This window comes from Elephas maximus, chromosome 22 (assembly GCF_024166365.1).
Source record: "Elephas maximus indicus isolate mEleMax1 chromosome 22, mEleMax1 primary haplotype, whole genome shotgun sequence".
Lineage (NCBI taxonomy): Eukaryota > Metazoa > Chordata > Mammalia > Proboscidea > Elephantidae > Elephas > Elephas maximus.
Genome location: NC_064840.1, coordinates 72,545,776 through 72,560,870, shown reverse-complemented (window position 1 = coordinate 72,560,870; position 15,095 = coordinate 72,545,776). Strand labels below are relative to the sequence as shown.

The 15,095-nt window shown below is 40.5% G+C and overlaps 1 protein-coding gene across 22 annotated transcripts in view; it reads right to left on the bottom strand.

Annotated features, from left to right (window-relative positions):
- Positions 1-594: 594 nt before the first annotated feature.
- Positions 595-15,095, bottom strand: part of TRMT9B (tRNA methyltransferase 9B (putative)) — a 67,146-nt gene continuing 52,645 nt past the window's right edge. For 21 of the 22 annotated variants that reach the window (XM_049866112.1, XM_049866115.1, XM_049866113.1 and 18 more), the window contains 2 exons: positions 14,749-14,922; positions 595-9,768 (listed from right to left, as the gene is read on the bottom strand). In XM_049866112.1, coding sequence (XP_049722069.1) covers positions 8,744-9,768; positions 14,749-14,922 — 1,199 coding nt within the window. In that variant the 3' untranslated portion in view covers positions 595-8,743. Of the gene's footprint in view, positions 9,769-14,748; positions 14,923-15,095 lie in introns of those variants that run through there. The other variant, XM_049866133.1, reaches the window with a different exon arrangement.

The window sequence follows — 15,095 nt, the reverse complement described above, 5'->3', positions numbered from 1 at the left end:
ACCAGGGTACCATCTGCAGCTCAACTGCATCCCTCCGAGCCACGTTAGAGACATAGCCGAGCTGGTGCAAATCCTTCCTCACTTCAAAGCCCCCACAAGAAGGGTGATCTGACAACCTGAAGATGGAGCAGGTCGATAAAAGGAACAACAACATGAAAAAATAAAACCGAAAAACAGTTGCTGGGGAGTGAGTTTTTACTCGTAGAGACCCCAGGTGTGTCAGACCTGTGCTCCATAAGGTTTTCAATGACTGGTTTTTCTCCGCAGAAAAAAGATGTGGCAGTCTGCTTCTGTAAAGATTACAGCCTTGGAAACCTTATGGGGCAGTTCTGCTCTGTGCTATAGGGCCGCTAGGACTTGGCATCTGCTCAACAGCACTGGGAGTGAGAGCCAGTAAGGGATTTTTCTAACGTAGATTGCCAGACTTTTCTTTCAAGGTGCTTTTGGGTATGCTGGAACCTCCAACCTTTTAACAGTTTGTAGCATCCAGGGACCCCAACGGGAATAAACACGCTTAAATTCCAAGCTACATAAAAAATGATATGCTTTCAACTTTAGTACTATATTTTCACATAACACACTTTCGGATTGTCTCATATATCTTTATTAATCTTAAAATATATCTTTTTTTAGCCAACAATTTTTTTTTTTTAATTAACACGCTAGAGGCTTAATCTTTTATTAGTCACATTGGTTTCCTTTGAGAAAGACAAGTCAAACACAAACTTGCCCAGTTCTTTTCAATTCAGACGAGTGCTGACCTTCTGAATTGATACAGGATACGAACGCCTGTCACACTCAGAGCAGAGATGAAAAGTTTGTATATCCAGTACCATTTAAATACAGTACACTGAAACACAGCGTAAAATACACAGAATCTAATATATTTCATAAGCATGAAAATTAGACTGTTTGTAATAATACTCATTACAAAATGACCTTAACCGTCACTGGTTAATACAAATAAAATATTGTCAAATTATTCCAGCAGTCCAGATATTTTACATCAATTTGTGCTTTTAAAACTATTGCCAGCTTCCTCTGGGAAGGGCTAAAATAACTGGATATTGTAGAAAAAAAGAAACTTTTTGCACTTTTGATACAAATACACGTCAACACCAGAAGAGGTACAACATCTTACAATTATCTTTAAATTTCTCTGAAACGAACAAAAATCTATACCACGAAATACATTTCTATGGCCATTTCTAATTTAATGTTTTCACAAGCGTACAAGAGAGCTACTTTTTCTTGGTTACTAACGACAACAAACACTAGCCATCTAGGAATATATATATTTACATACATACATATTTACGAGAACATCTGAAGAAATGGGGACAGCTTTCACATATATATTTAGAGTGTCTCAGAAATGCCACTTGGTATTAGTCAGCCCTAAATACTGCCAGCACTCTGTGTAAATAACAGAGTGGAAAAGCAGTCTTCACTAATGGAGTCCCTCTGCCTGGGTTATCAGCAAATCTAATGGACGTGGTATGATTAGCTCATAAGAGGAATGCCTGTCATTCAACCAAATTCCCTGCTGGGTGAGCCTAAATAAAAGTATCACTCAGGGAATTCAATACTCAGTTACATCAGCTACAGAATATCTCCGTGACCCACAGTTCCTTCTCTGTGGAGATAATACCCAGAGAAAAATAAATGTTCCACTGGATAAAATATATTATTCCAAAACCCACTGCCATCGAGTTGATTCCGACTCCTAGCGACCTTATAGAACACGGTAGAATTGCCCCATGGGGTTTTCAAGGCTCTGTTCTTTTGGGGGAGCCCTGGTGGTGCAGTGGTTAAGATCTCAGGCTGCTGACTGAAAGGGGGACAGTTCGAATTCACCAGCCGCTCCTTGGAAACCCTATGGGACAGTTCTGCTCTGTCCTGTAGGATCGCTAGGAGTCGGAATTGGCTCGACTCGACGGCAGTGGGTTTGGTTGGGTTTGATTTCTCTTTGATTAGCTCTCTTAGGTTTCTGTTTGTGTTCTCCAAATTGAAGTGTTCCCAGTCTGCATTTGTAGATAACTGAGGTTGCAGTTATGGAGTTTATAACATCAAAACAATAGCCATAATTTTAGCTTAAGTCTGGGATAAGGGGAGTTGAGCACTCTGGTCTGGGGCCTGTAATTCCCTTACACTCTCATGGCTCTGCCACCTGTTGGATGGGTGTGTGTGAGACTTATCTCAAGTGCCCCTGATGGAACCAAACCTGCTGTGTGCATTTTCCTTTGGAGAAAGACTGCAATTATGGCATTCAAAATCCACGTATATATATGTGATAATTACTTGTCGGGATGTATTTTCCAGTGAAAGCATTGCTGAAAATAGCAGATTGTACAACACAAAAAATAGGGTGAAATTGCAGGAGGTGAGGTTGAAAATAATTTAGAGTCAAATTATGAAGGGCCCGAGTGCCATACTAAGGAGTTTGTATTTTATTCTATAAGGAGTGTTATTTTCTGAAATGTGTTCCACAGGATGCTTGTGCTTAAAAAAAAAAAAAAAAAACCTGTAAGCCATCAGGTTGATTCCGACTCACAGCAACCCTACAGGACAGAGCAGAACTGCCTCATTGGGTTTCCATGGAGCCGGTGGTGGATTTGAACTGATGACCTTTTGGTTAACAGCCAAGCTCTTAACCAGTATGTCTAGGGCAAATTCAGTTAGATTAAGTCCAGGTCTACTTTAGGTCGGGCCTTAATTATGCTAATATGCATTGTGATTCTCCAAGAGGGTTTTTATATACATATTGCTCTTCTCAAACTATGCAATATAACTTGATAATACGTATACAAGGAATATGAAAAATGTTCAAGCTTGGCACTTTTAGGTCAGCTAATATTCTGTGCACGCTCAACACACTCGATATTCACTGGCTTATATTTTATACATCTGGCTTTTTTTTTTTTTTGGCATATCATGGGACCCTGGTGGCACCGTGATTAAAGCACCTGGCTGGTAACCAAAAGGTCAGCAGTTAGAACCCACCAGCTGCTCCTCTGGAGAAAGATGTGGCAGCTTGCTTCCATAAAGATTTACGGCCTTGTCTTCGAGCCGATTCTAACTCCTAGTGACCCTATAGGACAGAGTAGAACTACCCCATAGGGTTTCCAAGGAGCACCTGGGGGATTTGAACTGCTGACCTTTTGGTTAGCAGCCATAGCTCTTAACCACTGTGCCATCAAGGCTCCATTCTGACTCAGATACAAAGTAGAATGCCCTATAGGGTTTCCAAGGCTGTAACTTCACGGAAGCAGACTGGCACATCCTTCTCCCGTGGAGCTGCTGGCGAGTTCGAATTACCCACATTTTGGTGAGCAGCGGAGTACTTAACCACTCTCTTAAGTCAGACCTGGGGCCCTGGTGGTGTAGTAGTTAAGAGCTGGGCTGCTCACCAAAAGGTCAGCAGTTCAAATCCACCAGCTGCTCCTTGGAAGCCCTGTGGGGCAGTTCAACTCTTATAGGGTTGCTAGGAGTCGGAATCAACTTGATGGCAACGGGTTTTACATGAAGGAACACTTTGCCACTAGTACTCCTTGATATAAGTGTTTACTACCCAATTATTGTCTAGCTATGTACTCTTTGCTTAACCACACCAAAGCTAATTTGTAAAGGGGCTAATCATAGTTACCTTGAAAGGCTGTTCTACAATGTGTCAGTACTGGGACCCCGTGGGCAGGAGTATACGGTGTTGTGGTTAAGAGCACAGGTTCAGAGCAACATCCCCAGGTTTAACTCAGTTCTGCCCCTTACTAGAGTGTGATCTTGGACAATTAAATTAATTTCTTTCTACCTCAGTTTTCCTCATCTGCAAAATGGGAACAATAAGTATACTTACCTCAGAGGGCTGTGGTGAGAATTACAAATAAAATAATAAATACGAGATATTTAGAATAGTCACTATTATGATGATGATGTCAAATTTTCTACATAAAATGAAAGAAGCTCGGTCCTGCCCTATTATGTTCTCCCTAGACTGCAGCTGCTTGGCTGGTGGTGAGTCTTCATTTCCCCTCCCTCTCAAACTGGGAGCTCACAGCTCATTTTTTAGGAGTACCCTCCCCTACCAATTTCAACAACTATTAAGGTTAGCTCTTCTGTTCTTCTCCAAACACATTTACATATGTTTTTAAAAATCCTTCAGTACTTCTTTTTGTGGCCATTAAACAAACACATTAATGATTCTAACCCATTGCTGTAGAGTCGATTCCGGCTCATAGCAACCCTACAGGACACAGTAGAACTGCCCCATAGGGTTTCCAAGGAGCGGCCAGTGGATTCCAACTGCCAATCTCTGGGTTAGCAGCCTGAGCTCTTAACCACTGTGCCACCAGGGCTCCAAACTCTTTCTATCGATTTACGTTTGGATTATTTTCTCTCTGGCATTACCACCAATTTTTGCTCTTACAATTGAGGGTCACAGAGAAATTCTTGACATCTAGAATTTGGGAAGGAATAAAAGGGCAAATTAGACGCAGGAATTAACATGCTTCTGCCCAGGTATGCGTGATGAGAAGGGAGGAACAAACCAATATGATCAGCCAAGACATTTGTGCAGATGGTTTAAGCTTGTGTCTTTTCACGGCTGTACTACCTACTGAAAAAATGGTAATTTAGATAGGTCTCCTGCATGGCTCCCATTCTAAGGTAATGTTGGCTGCTTCCTTCGTCCACGTTCAAGCACTTTGCCCCAGATGTGTGGCCGTATACAAGGAATTCCTCCCAGAGGCCAGTGAGCCAGCAATAAGCCAGCCAGAGTTTTTCAGGACCCTGCAACCATGTTCCTAATGCCCCTCTCCACTTCAGATAGTGGGACTTTGCCCCGAGACCAGTAAGTCCAGGAGACAGAAACAAAAAGATACTCTTTGATTCAGTAATAATAAGAGAGTCTAAGTTTTAAAATCAAACGGGAAAAATCAGAACATCTATAATCAGGCAAGCTGAGGTTGACGTAACACTCACAGTCTGTACACATTTATACTCACTTATGACTTGGATTTCCTTCTGAGGACCATCCTAAAGGTGAGCCAGGTTTGGAAATTGTCAGCCTATTTACATGATTTAGCTCTTCAATGGATTTTTTTTTTAATCCAAAAGCAGAAGGCAATTTTAAGAGTGCTTTTCACATTAATCCACCTCAAGAGGGTTTCCCAACTATGGAGGTAAATGTTTGCAGTAAAATATTTGCATACAAAACAACAGAAGGATACCTAGAATTCTGGGGCTCAGCAGACGCAGAACAAAAGAATGCAGTTATTAGTGGTGTTTTATTTACAGCCCTGTCAAAATTCCATGAAAATGTTTTTTCTCCCAAGAACCAGTCTACAGAACCCTTTCATATAATGTGTGTGTTTAAGAGGTTGCTCATTGAGGTTAGCTCAAAAGCTCTTCTAGCACAGTTTAATAAACTGAATTCTACGGCGTGACCTCTAAATGGTAGGCTACCCCAGAAAGACATGATCTCAAACAGATTTCTGGCAGCAAGACTAGGATTCAAAATACATGTGACAACAGGATTTAGAGGGAGGGAAAATCCACTCATAAAATAGGCCATCAAACCCTAATTGTAAGAGCATCTCCACTCTGAGAAGCCTTCCCTTCCATCAAGAAAACCACTCATTCTCAAGGTTTAATGTCTTGATGTAAGCAATGGAAGACCCACTAAATTTTTAATCTGCTCTCCTTTCCATCTCTTTTCTTGTTGTTCCTCTAATACAAAATGTGCATTGAATAATAGAAATCACGTGTATCATTTCCATCAGACAACTCCATCAACCAAGGTGATGATGCACTCTTATTTGAAGGCCACAAAAGTTACACACAACAATAATTTTCAGATACACATTTAAAATAATCTTTCAAACTTCTTTGAAAGTAGCATCATTGTTTTAAGTTTGAGCACCACCACTGAAAAAAAATACAAAATAAATTAAGTTTTAGCTAATTGAGTTAATTTTAGTGGCAAAATAAAACAAAAATTGGATTTTCATCTAGTAGTCCATACGGTAAAAAACCTTTTGTCAAATAATTGATTTTCTCCTTACTAAGGAATTACTTGAGACCATCTGCCTAGGTCAGCCTATTTCAGCTTCTCCAAGTTTTCCAGTTTTTTTTATCCTAATTCTATCTCTGCCTACGGCAAAGACTGAAACAGATCCATGGTTAAATCCAAACAGATGCAGTGACCACCCAACGCCCAGTCTACTCATTTGTCTATGCCATTACTGTTGTTAGTTGCTGTCGAATTAGGTCCACTCATGATGACCTTATGCATAACAATGAAACGTTGCTTGGTCCTGCACCATCTTCATGATCGTTCGTATGTTTGAGCCCATTGTTGTGGCTGTTATGTCAATTCATCTCACTGGGTATTTCCCTCATTTTCACTGACCCGCTACATGACCAAATGTGCTCAGCCGCTAACCAAAAGACTGGAGGTTCAAGTCCACCCAGAGGTGCCTCACAAGAGAGGCCCAGTGATCTACTTCCAAAAAATGAGCCAATGAAAATTCACAGAGCAGAGTTCTACTTTGACACACATAGGGTTGCCATGACTTGGGATTGATTCTATGACAACTAGTCATTTGTCTATAAAGAGGCAGAAATTCAATCTTTTAATAGTAGGAGGTGTTTCTATCTAAATCCTTAATATAACTGATAAAATATGGTTGCTTTATATAAAATAAATGCCTGCATTTCATTTTTAAGAATCCAAGAGCAAATCCCATTCAAACCACCACCAAGGTCAAATATTGTGGACCTTAACAAGTCTCAAGGCCAAAATAACAGTGCTTCAGTGAGATTCTCATTTCATAAATACCTCTTTAATTCATAAGAAAAGCATCATTCCAGCTCAAAAACTCCTCATTAATCATATGTGGTCTTTTAACTGGAAATTCACACTTCTAATAAGTTGGGAAAATATCACTTAGGTACTTGCATCAACTCTTGCTATGCACATATTCCACTCTCCACATGCCAACACTGAAAACCTTATTTACTTATCTTGAAACGATGTCGCTTGTCATTTATAAAAATCCTTGTAATACTTCTTGTGTTATTGTCTCTTTCCACAGCCTCTCACTTTTCTGAAGACTTTAGTAGAAGCAAGGACTTGGCATCAAAAATGATTTATCATACGGTATAGTCATATGAACTTGGAATACGGGATATCATTGCTGATGTCAGATGGATCTTGGCTGAAGGCAGAGGATACCAGAAAAATGTTTACCTGGGTTTCATTGACTAGGCAAAGGCATTTGACCGTAGGAATTATGACAAATCATGGATAACGTTGCAAAGAATGGGAATTCCAGAACACTTAATTGTGCACATACAAAACCTGTACATAGACCAAGAGGCAGTTGTTCCAACAGAACAAAGGGGTACTGCAAGGTTTAAAATTAAGAAAGGTGTGCATCAGGGTTGTATCCTTTCACCATACCTATTCATTCTGTATGTTGAGCAAATAATCTGAGAAGGTGGACTATATGAAGAAGAACAGGACATCAGGATTGGAGGAAAGCTCATTAACAACCTGAGCTATGCAGATGACACAGCCTGGCTTGCTGAAAAGTGAAGAGGACTGGAAGCACCTACTGATGAAGATCAAAGATCACAGCCTTCAGTATGGATTACAACTCAACGTAAAGAAAACAAAAATCCCCACAACTGGATCAGTAAGCAACATCATGATAAATGAAGAAAAGATTGACGTTGTCAAGGATTTTAATTGGATCCACAATCAGTGCCCATGGAAGCAGCAGTCAAGAAATCAAATGACACATTGCATTGAGCAAATCTGCTCTGCAAAGATGTCACTTTGAGGACAGGTGCATCTGACCTGAGTCATGGTGTTTTCAATCACCTCATATGCATGTGAAAGCTGGACAGTGAATAAGGAAGACCAAAGAAGAATTGATGCCTTTGAATTATGGTGTTGTCAAAGAATAGTGACTATACTACGGACTGCCAGAAGAATGAACAAATCTGTCTTGGAAGAAGTACACCCGGAATGCTCCTTGGAAGCATGTTGGACATGTTGTCAGGAGGGACCAGTCCCTGGAAAAGGACATGATACTTGGTAAAGTAGAGTGTCAGCCAAAAAGAGGAAGACTCTCAACGAGGTGGATTGACACAGTGGCAACAACAATGGGCTCAAACATAGCAGTGATTATGGATGACGCAGGACAGGGCAGTGTTTTGTTCTGTTGTTCATAGGGTTGCTATCAGCGGGAACTGACCGAATGGCACCTAACAACAATATTTACAGTCGTGCAGTAGAACGGGCTTACCTGTTATCTTGCACAACAATCTAAATTATAACCAGAGAAACAGAAATTACTCCCCTACTTTATAAAAATGCCGTATTTTAAAGATATATTTTTAAAAACAGAATCTTTTAAAATCAATGTATAATACTGGAAAACAACACATTCTTACACGAATTTCATCTTTTAGGGGAAAAGAAAATCCAAACCATACTGATGAACATCTTATAACTGTCTCTTCATATTGAACATTTATGAATATTTGGCCACATATACCTTTTATTGAATGCTTTCGATGTCAGGTACTATGCTTACCCAAAGATTAAAAAGATGATCAATTCATAGTCTTTACAGACCAAAACATAAATAGGAGAAAAAAATAATAAAACTGGATGCTAAGTCGAATACAAAGAACGTGGTTGGCCTTTTGGAGGAGTAGTCTAAAATGTCCCAACCAATCAGTTTTCCTTCTTCTCTGCAACAACGCACCAGTTGCCATGATCGTTCCCGGAGCTCAGTATGTGCAGCTCTGACACGTTGTCCTTGAGCAGGTCATAGAGTTCGCCTTCTCGAAACACATGGTAGTAGCGCATGAAGGACCTGGGATCCAAAGTGGCCTGCTGCTCTGCTCCCACAGGAATTGTGGCATCTGGAATGGAATCTGTGGAATCAACTGTAGAAACCTTTCTCAATATTTTACTAGCAGAAGAGCTACCTTCTTCTAAGCTACCTGCACCCACACAATTCTCACTGGCGTTGGTGCCGTCCAGAAAACGACCATCTCCGTTTCTCCTCAGTTCTCCTTGATGGTCTCCATGTAAATGCTTCAGTGTGCGTGGTGCCCTCAGCCACTGCACGTTTTTCTGGGAAGAAGTTTCCACAAACACGTCCTCATCCAAATTTTGCTCTTTCATTGAAAATGGCGCTTGGTGACCTAAGTCTAAACTAGCATGTCTGGAAGGTTGAACTGAGATGGTGCTACTGGCCCAACCTTCTGTGTTTTGTGAGGGTCTTACTCTTTCAGTTTGCTTCCTCAGAGCTGATTCATCCAAAGATCTGGAGAAAAACCAGGAACGAAAAGATTTTCCTAATGTGTTATAGAATCCATTTTCTTCCTCACCTTCCTGAGAAATATTTCCACAGCAGGTTCTAGCCATGCAGTGGTCCGTGCTGTGGGACTGTTTTGAATTGCACCTCTCTTTAAAACAAACAGAAAAACCACACTCCAAGCAAGGAGGAGAGTAGGGAAGGCTCATTTCTGCCTGTCCACATGGTCTCTTTCTCCCAGACTGGCTGGATTCTGAGAAGACCTGGGAGCACAAGGCCCTGTTCCATGGAACAAGCACATCTTGCTTCTCAAAGTGACGGTTCTTTTGTTCCATAGCCCAGACATAGATCATCAACTGGCCCCCGGGCACTAAGACCCTAGCCATTTCTTTTATTGCTCTGATTCTTCTTTGTTTGGTAGAGAAATGATGTATGACTGAAAAAGAAGAAAACGAGCCTCAGTGTGCATACACACAACATACGCATTTATATACTAGTATTGTCTGTCTAACGGTGATGAAATGTTTACATGTAGCAAAATCTTATTTCCCGCAGGATAGGGCAATGGTACAAATAGCCTAGCTTTTGGAAAGACACAACTGTCAGCTTTGGCTCGTCTACTTATTAGACAGGGGCTCTTGGGCAAATTATTTAAGTTCTATAGTTTTAAGTTTCTTCGTCTATAAATAAGAAGCCTAGAATAAAGAATCCGTAAGATCTCTTCCAGTTCCAAAATTCTATGAATTTTATTAACCAGAAGGATGACCACTGTGAATTAATATAATTTTAAAGGGATCCCTAAGTTCGGCAAATGTTTCCTGGTAGAACTCTATGAACTAATTTATTGTTCCAATGAGTAATAGGTACTTCTAAAGCACACAGGGATTAATACTGCTACTACCCTGCCCATTGCTGTCCAGTTGATTCTGACACTGGTCAGCATTAATAAAACTAATAAAGTAAACAGAAGTAGAGAAAAATGTTAAAGATTGCTTTTCTGTTTAGACGATGCAAAGATAACCAGCCCAACAAGAGTCCGAATGATTGCTTACAATTTTTTTTTAATTTTAATATAATATAAAATGGGTATATTTTTAAAAACAAACAGACTGGTCATCATTTTACTTCCAATGGCGACAGTCAGCGTGAGATTCCAGCGGAACTGCCTTCACTTAGTCTTAAGCATGTCCTTAAAAACCAAACCCACTGCCATCGAGTCGATTCCGACTCATAGCGACCCTATAGGACAGAGCAGAACTGCCCGAGCGATTGGCGGATTCGAACTGCCGACCTCTTGGTTAGCAGCTGTAGCACTTAACCACTACACCACCAGGGCATGTTTTTATCCATCTATATATGGAAAGTGCTGATCTGTTAGCTCCTGGGGGGCTTTAACCAAGCACTATGTCAAGGGAAAACATCCAGTTGTTTTTCCACACAAGTGCCTACCACATATCTCAGGTAGGAAATTAGCCCCAGGCAAAATCTGAACACTCCTGTTCAGATGGGAGGAGTGAGGATAGAGAGGGAGAGAGACAGCACCTCCAGTCTCACCATGATGGCTCTACCACACACAACGTAAGAAAGCTGGAGGCACACTGGGCAAATGTGTTAGCAGAACAGGACCCAGTGTGTTTGCTACTAGATCCATCGGTAACCAGACTTGGGACTTTTGACCAACCATTTTATCTCACTAGGCCTCAGACTGTTTTTACTTTTTGTTTTGTTTTTGCCTCCAAGGAAAGAGCCCTTTAGAGTGGTTAAATTAAAGTATATATTTCTAGAAGCAGGGACTTGGTCACTGAGTTACCGGGAGGAAGAGGGAGCAGGGACGGGACTGATAGAGACACCCAAAGTTCATGTCTAAATCTGAGTCTTCATTAATATCTCCCACAATTTACACCTAATTCACTGTGAACTTCTATGGGTATGTTCCCCAAATCTTTTTTTTTTTTTTTTTGACATAAAAGAAAGAAATCATTAAAACAGGACTATTTTAATACAATAATTTCATTTCAGTTTCTATTTAAACAAAAACAAGACAAACAGTTATCATGGTGTCAATTCATGTGTGTCAAGAGTAGAACTGTGCTCCGCAGGGCTTTCAATATTTTATTTTTTCAGAAGTAGATTGCCAGGCCTTTCTTCTGAGGTGCCTCTGGGTGGGCCCAAACCTCCAACCTTTTGGTTAGCAGCTGAGTGTGTTAACCATTTGTACCATATAGGGCTTACAAAAGATTTTGTGGTGGTTGTTTTGTTTTAAGGCAGAAAGTCTTGATATTCATTTATTAAGCATTTATTATGCATCAATTCACCAATATTTGAGATTCCATAATTCTACCCAGAAAATATGTGAATTTCTTTTATGTTTATATTTAACATGTAATAATAACTACCTTTAAGTAAAATGTTATTGAAAAAGAAAAAAAGGGTTTACAAATATTTATTCATTATATATAAAATATTAATATGCATATATAGACATGTTCTATAAAGAAACGCTGTGAATAGAACTAAAACAAAGACTAAGGGATGCATTTATATGAATTGTCAATGTCAGGAAACTATGTCGACTTTTTAAAAGATTCAAAAGATGTCTCCTTTTGTTGAGAAACCATAATTGCAATTTAAAGGCAAAAATGTAACACTCTATGTATCCTATAGCAATGTTTTCCTGCAGAGAGCCCAGAAAATAAGTAGGCTGAATTCAATTATTGGATTCCAGAATCAGATGGAAAGTTATACAAGATTGACTTTAAAGTCCTCTTATATCTTTATATTTTATGATATATTTATTATTCAACAATTCAAGTGTGTTTGTCTTGTCTCCCAAACTATAAGCCATCTCAGTCAGAATCTATGGGTTTAGCATAAAGCAGGGTTTCACATTCACAGCGTGGGTACTACTGACATTTCCCGCTACTTAATTACTCTTTGTGGGGGGTCAGTGGCACTCCCCCACAGTTATGACAACCTCCAGACATTCTCAAATATCTCCTGAGGAGCAACGTCACCCCGGTAGAGAACCTCTAGCAAAAAAGGTATAGTTAACTCACACTATCTTAATATATTGTCAAATTTCCCTACAACTTTTCCAGACTATTCTAAAAGTAAGTAGAAAGGGCGTTTCATTTTCTAATCTGTTAGTAAAACATACCAAAAAAAAAGAAACAAACCCAAACCTGTTGCTGTCGAGTCAATTCCGACTCATAGGGACCATATAGGACGGAGTAGAACTGCTCCATAGAGTTTCCAAGGAGCGCCTGATGGATTCGAACTGCCGACCTTTTGGTTAGCAGCCGTAGTTCTTAACCAATACGCCACCAGGGTTTCCAGTAAAACATACTGAATGTATAAACAGGTATGATATTTACCTCTCACATTACTATTACTAGAAGACCTGGAAAGCAAAAAATACCTTTCTTTATGTTAAGGAAGAAGTGCTGACATGTACACCTGTAATCGGGGAAGTAAACCTCTGTGGGCAGAAGAGAGAAGAGTCTATTGAAATTCCTCATAATAGAGTTCTAAATGAGAAGCCTGGGCTGATAATTACCACGCTGTGTTAATTTATAGTTACAGCTCATAAAATCGTGGGTTATGTGTCCATTAAGGAAGCATTTTTAATTACAAGATGGTAACCGGGTGTGCTCTACTTCCACTGAGGACGAGGCATGAGATTTCAGCTGCACCCGGTGGAGGAGGACTTAGCTAGGTGTACAGGGAGCACCTCCCAGAAGGCATGGTGGACCACTATCCACAGTCCCTACCAGTGAGGCTAACAGGGAGCACCTCCCAGAAGGCGTGGTGGAACACTATCCACAGTCCCTACCAGTGATGCTAACAGGGAGCACCTCCCAGAAGGCATGGTGGAACACTATCCACAGCCCCTACCAGTGGCTTAGCCCCACTGCCTGGCTGTCCTTAGCCTCGAAGAGCCTAAAACTAACGTGAACAAAAGTGGAGCAGAGATAGCACTTCTCTCTCTCCCAGTTCTAGTTATTCAGGGCGAAAGGCCAAGCCGAACCCTTTCTTTCTGCTAAGGGGTCCACACGTTGTACTGTGTCACTTAGTTCAACAAGACTCTCTCCTCTTACTGCTCCAACCAAAATGGACCCAACAGTTTCAACTGCAACCCAGTAGGGCTGTCATAGAGCAGGTGTCCGTGGCAACCACTCCCTGTCAGTCCTAACTAGCTCCAAGATTATGGGTTACAGGTCTGCCTCCACTTCCTACATAAAAAGTACAATCTCCAGCTAATGTTGAAAAAATCAACCTCCTGTCTGTTTCAGGAGAGAGGAAACAGTCTTATTCTGTATTTGTATCATGAATAGTAGTTTTATATAAAATCACCTTGTTTTAATGGAGTTTGTTGTGTGAAAATAGATTAATTTTTTTAAATGTATTGGAGCAGACACTGCTTCGACAAGTGTTTTTTGTTGTGGAAAAGGACTTGCCACAGGATTCCCTTAAATGGAAACTTTCTCCAGCATACTTAAATGTGACTAACACACTGGGCTTCAGGGAGACACGTATCAGGTAAAACGAGTCTTACCTGTGTGTATTTTAGACAAGGATTTTTGGTGTGTCTTTTCATTTTGGGGGGCCTGGGTATTTTATGGGCACATTTACTGGGAGAAGGTGAAGAGCACATTTCCCGAGATTCATGAACACTTTCTGGCAGGAAGGGAGCCGAGTGGCATTATGAAAACAGCACAATCTGGGACCAGGTGGGCCCCATCTTCTCCAGTGGCTTGAGTGCCAGTGAATGGCAGATTGGATGACACATTCTCTGCGTCACATTCAGCAGGCGGGTCCTACAATGCTCTGTTAATAAAGGGCACTCTTGTAGCCTGAAAAGGTAATATGACTCCTGAAAATCTACTTCACGTTGGAAGAATCTGGCTTATTTCAATATAACAAAGTACTGCTTTCAGGGCATAAAATCCCTCTCTAATACTTGCTTACTCATAAGTAAAAAGAAATTGGAAGGAATCATCAAAAAGCATACAATATGAGCAGTTCTACTCCACACACATGGGGCTGAAATGAGTTAGAATTAACTCAATGGCAACTAACAACAACAGCAAACAGCAGACCAGGGTTTGGGAGACCACAGCCTATGGGCCAAATCCAGGTCACTTCCCCATTATGCAAATAAAGTTTTATTAGAACAACAACCAAAACAAAGTATACAATGACACCGAAGGTTTAACTACTTAAAAAATCATACGTAGCACAAGTGCGTCTGTTATTAGCTAAATCATCCAACCAGTTGAAATATATATTTTTTAATTACATAAAATGAATGATGTAGACCTTTCTACACAGAATGGGTGTTGAATCATGAGAGTGGCCTCAACCATGTTACATTATTCTCATGGTGAAGTGTGAACGTGTGACCAGGCTGCCTTACCTCCTATGGAGATGATGGCATCGAAGCCCTGATCCCTAAAGGGGAGATTAAGGTTGTCACATACCATGACTTCACATCCTCTGTTCCGGGCAATCTCTACCAATGGCCTACAGTAGTCACAGCCCAGCGTATATACCTGGCTGTTCACTTTAAGATACTTTCCAGTCCCACAACCTGTAAGAGAAACACCTGTGTTACATGTTGTTCTTAACGGGTGGTGGAAGAAAAGTCAGTTTGTCTTATAACAAAGAACTTAAGTAAATTTCTATTAACTAACCAAGACAGAGCACAACACAGTATCAGACGTTCACAACCAAAACATCTTAGCTGGCCCGCAGCAGGACACG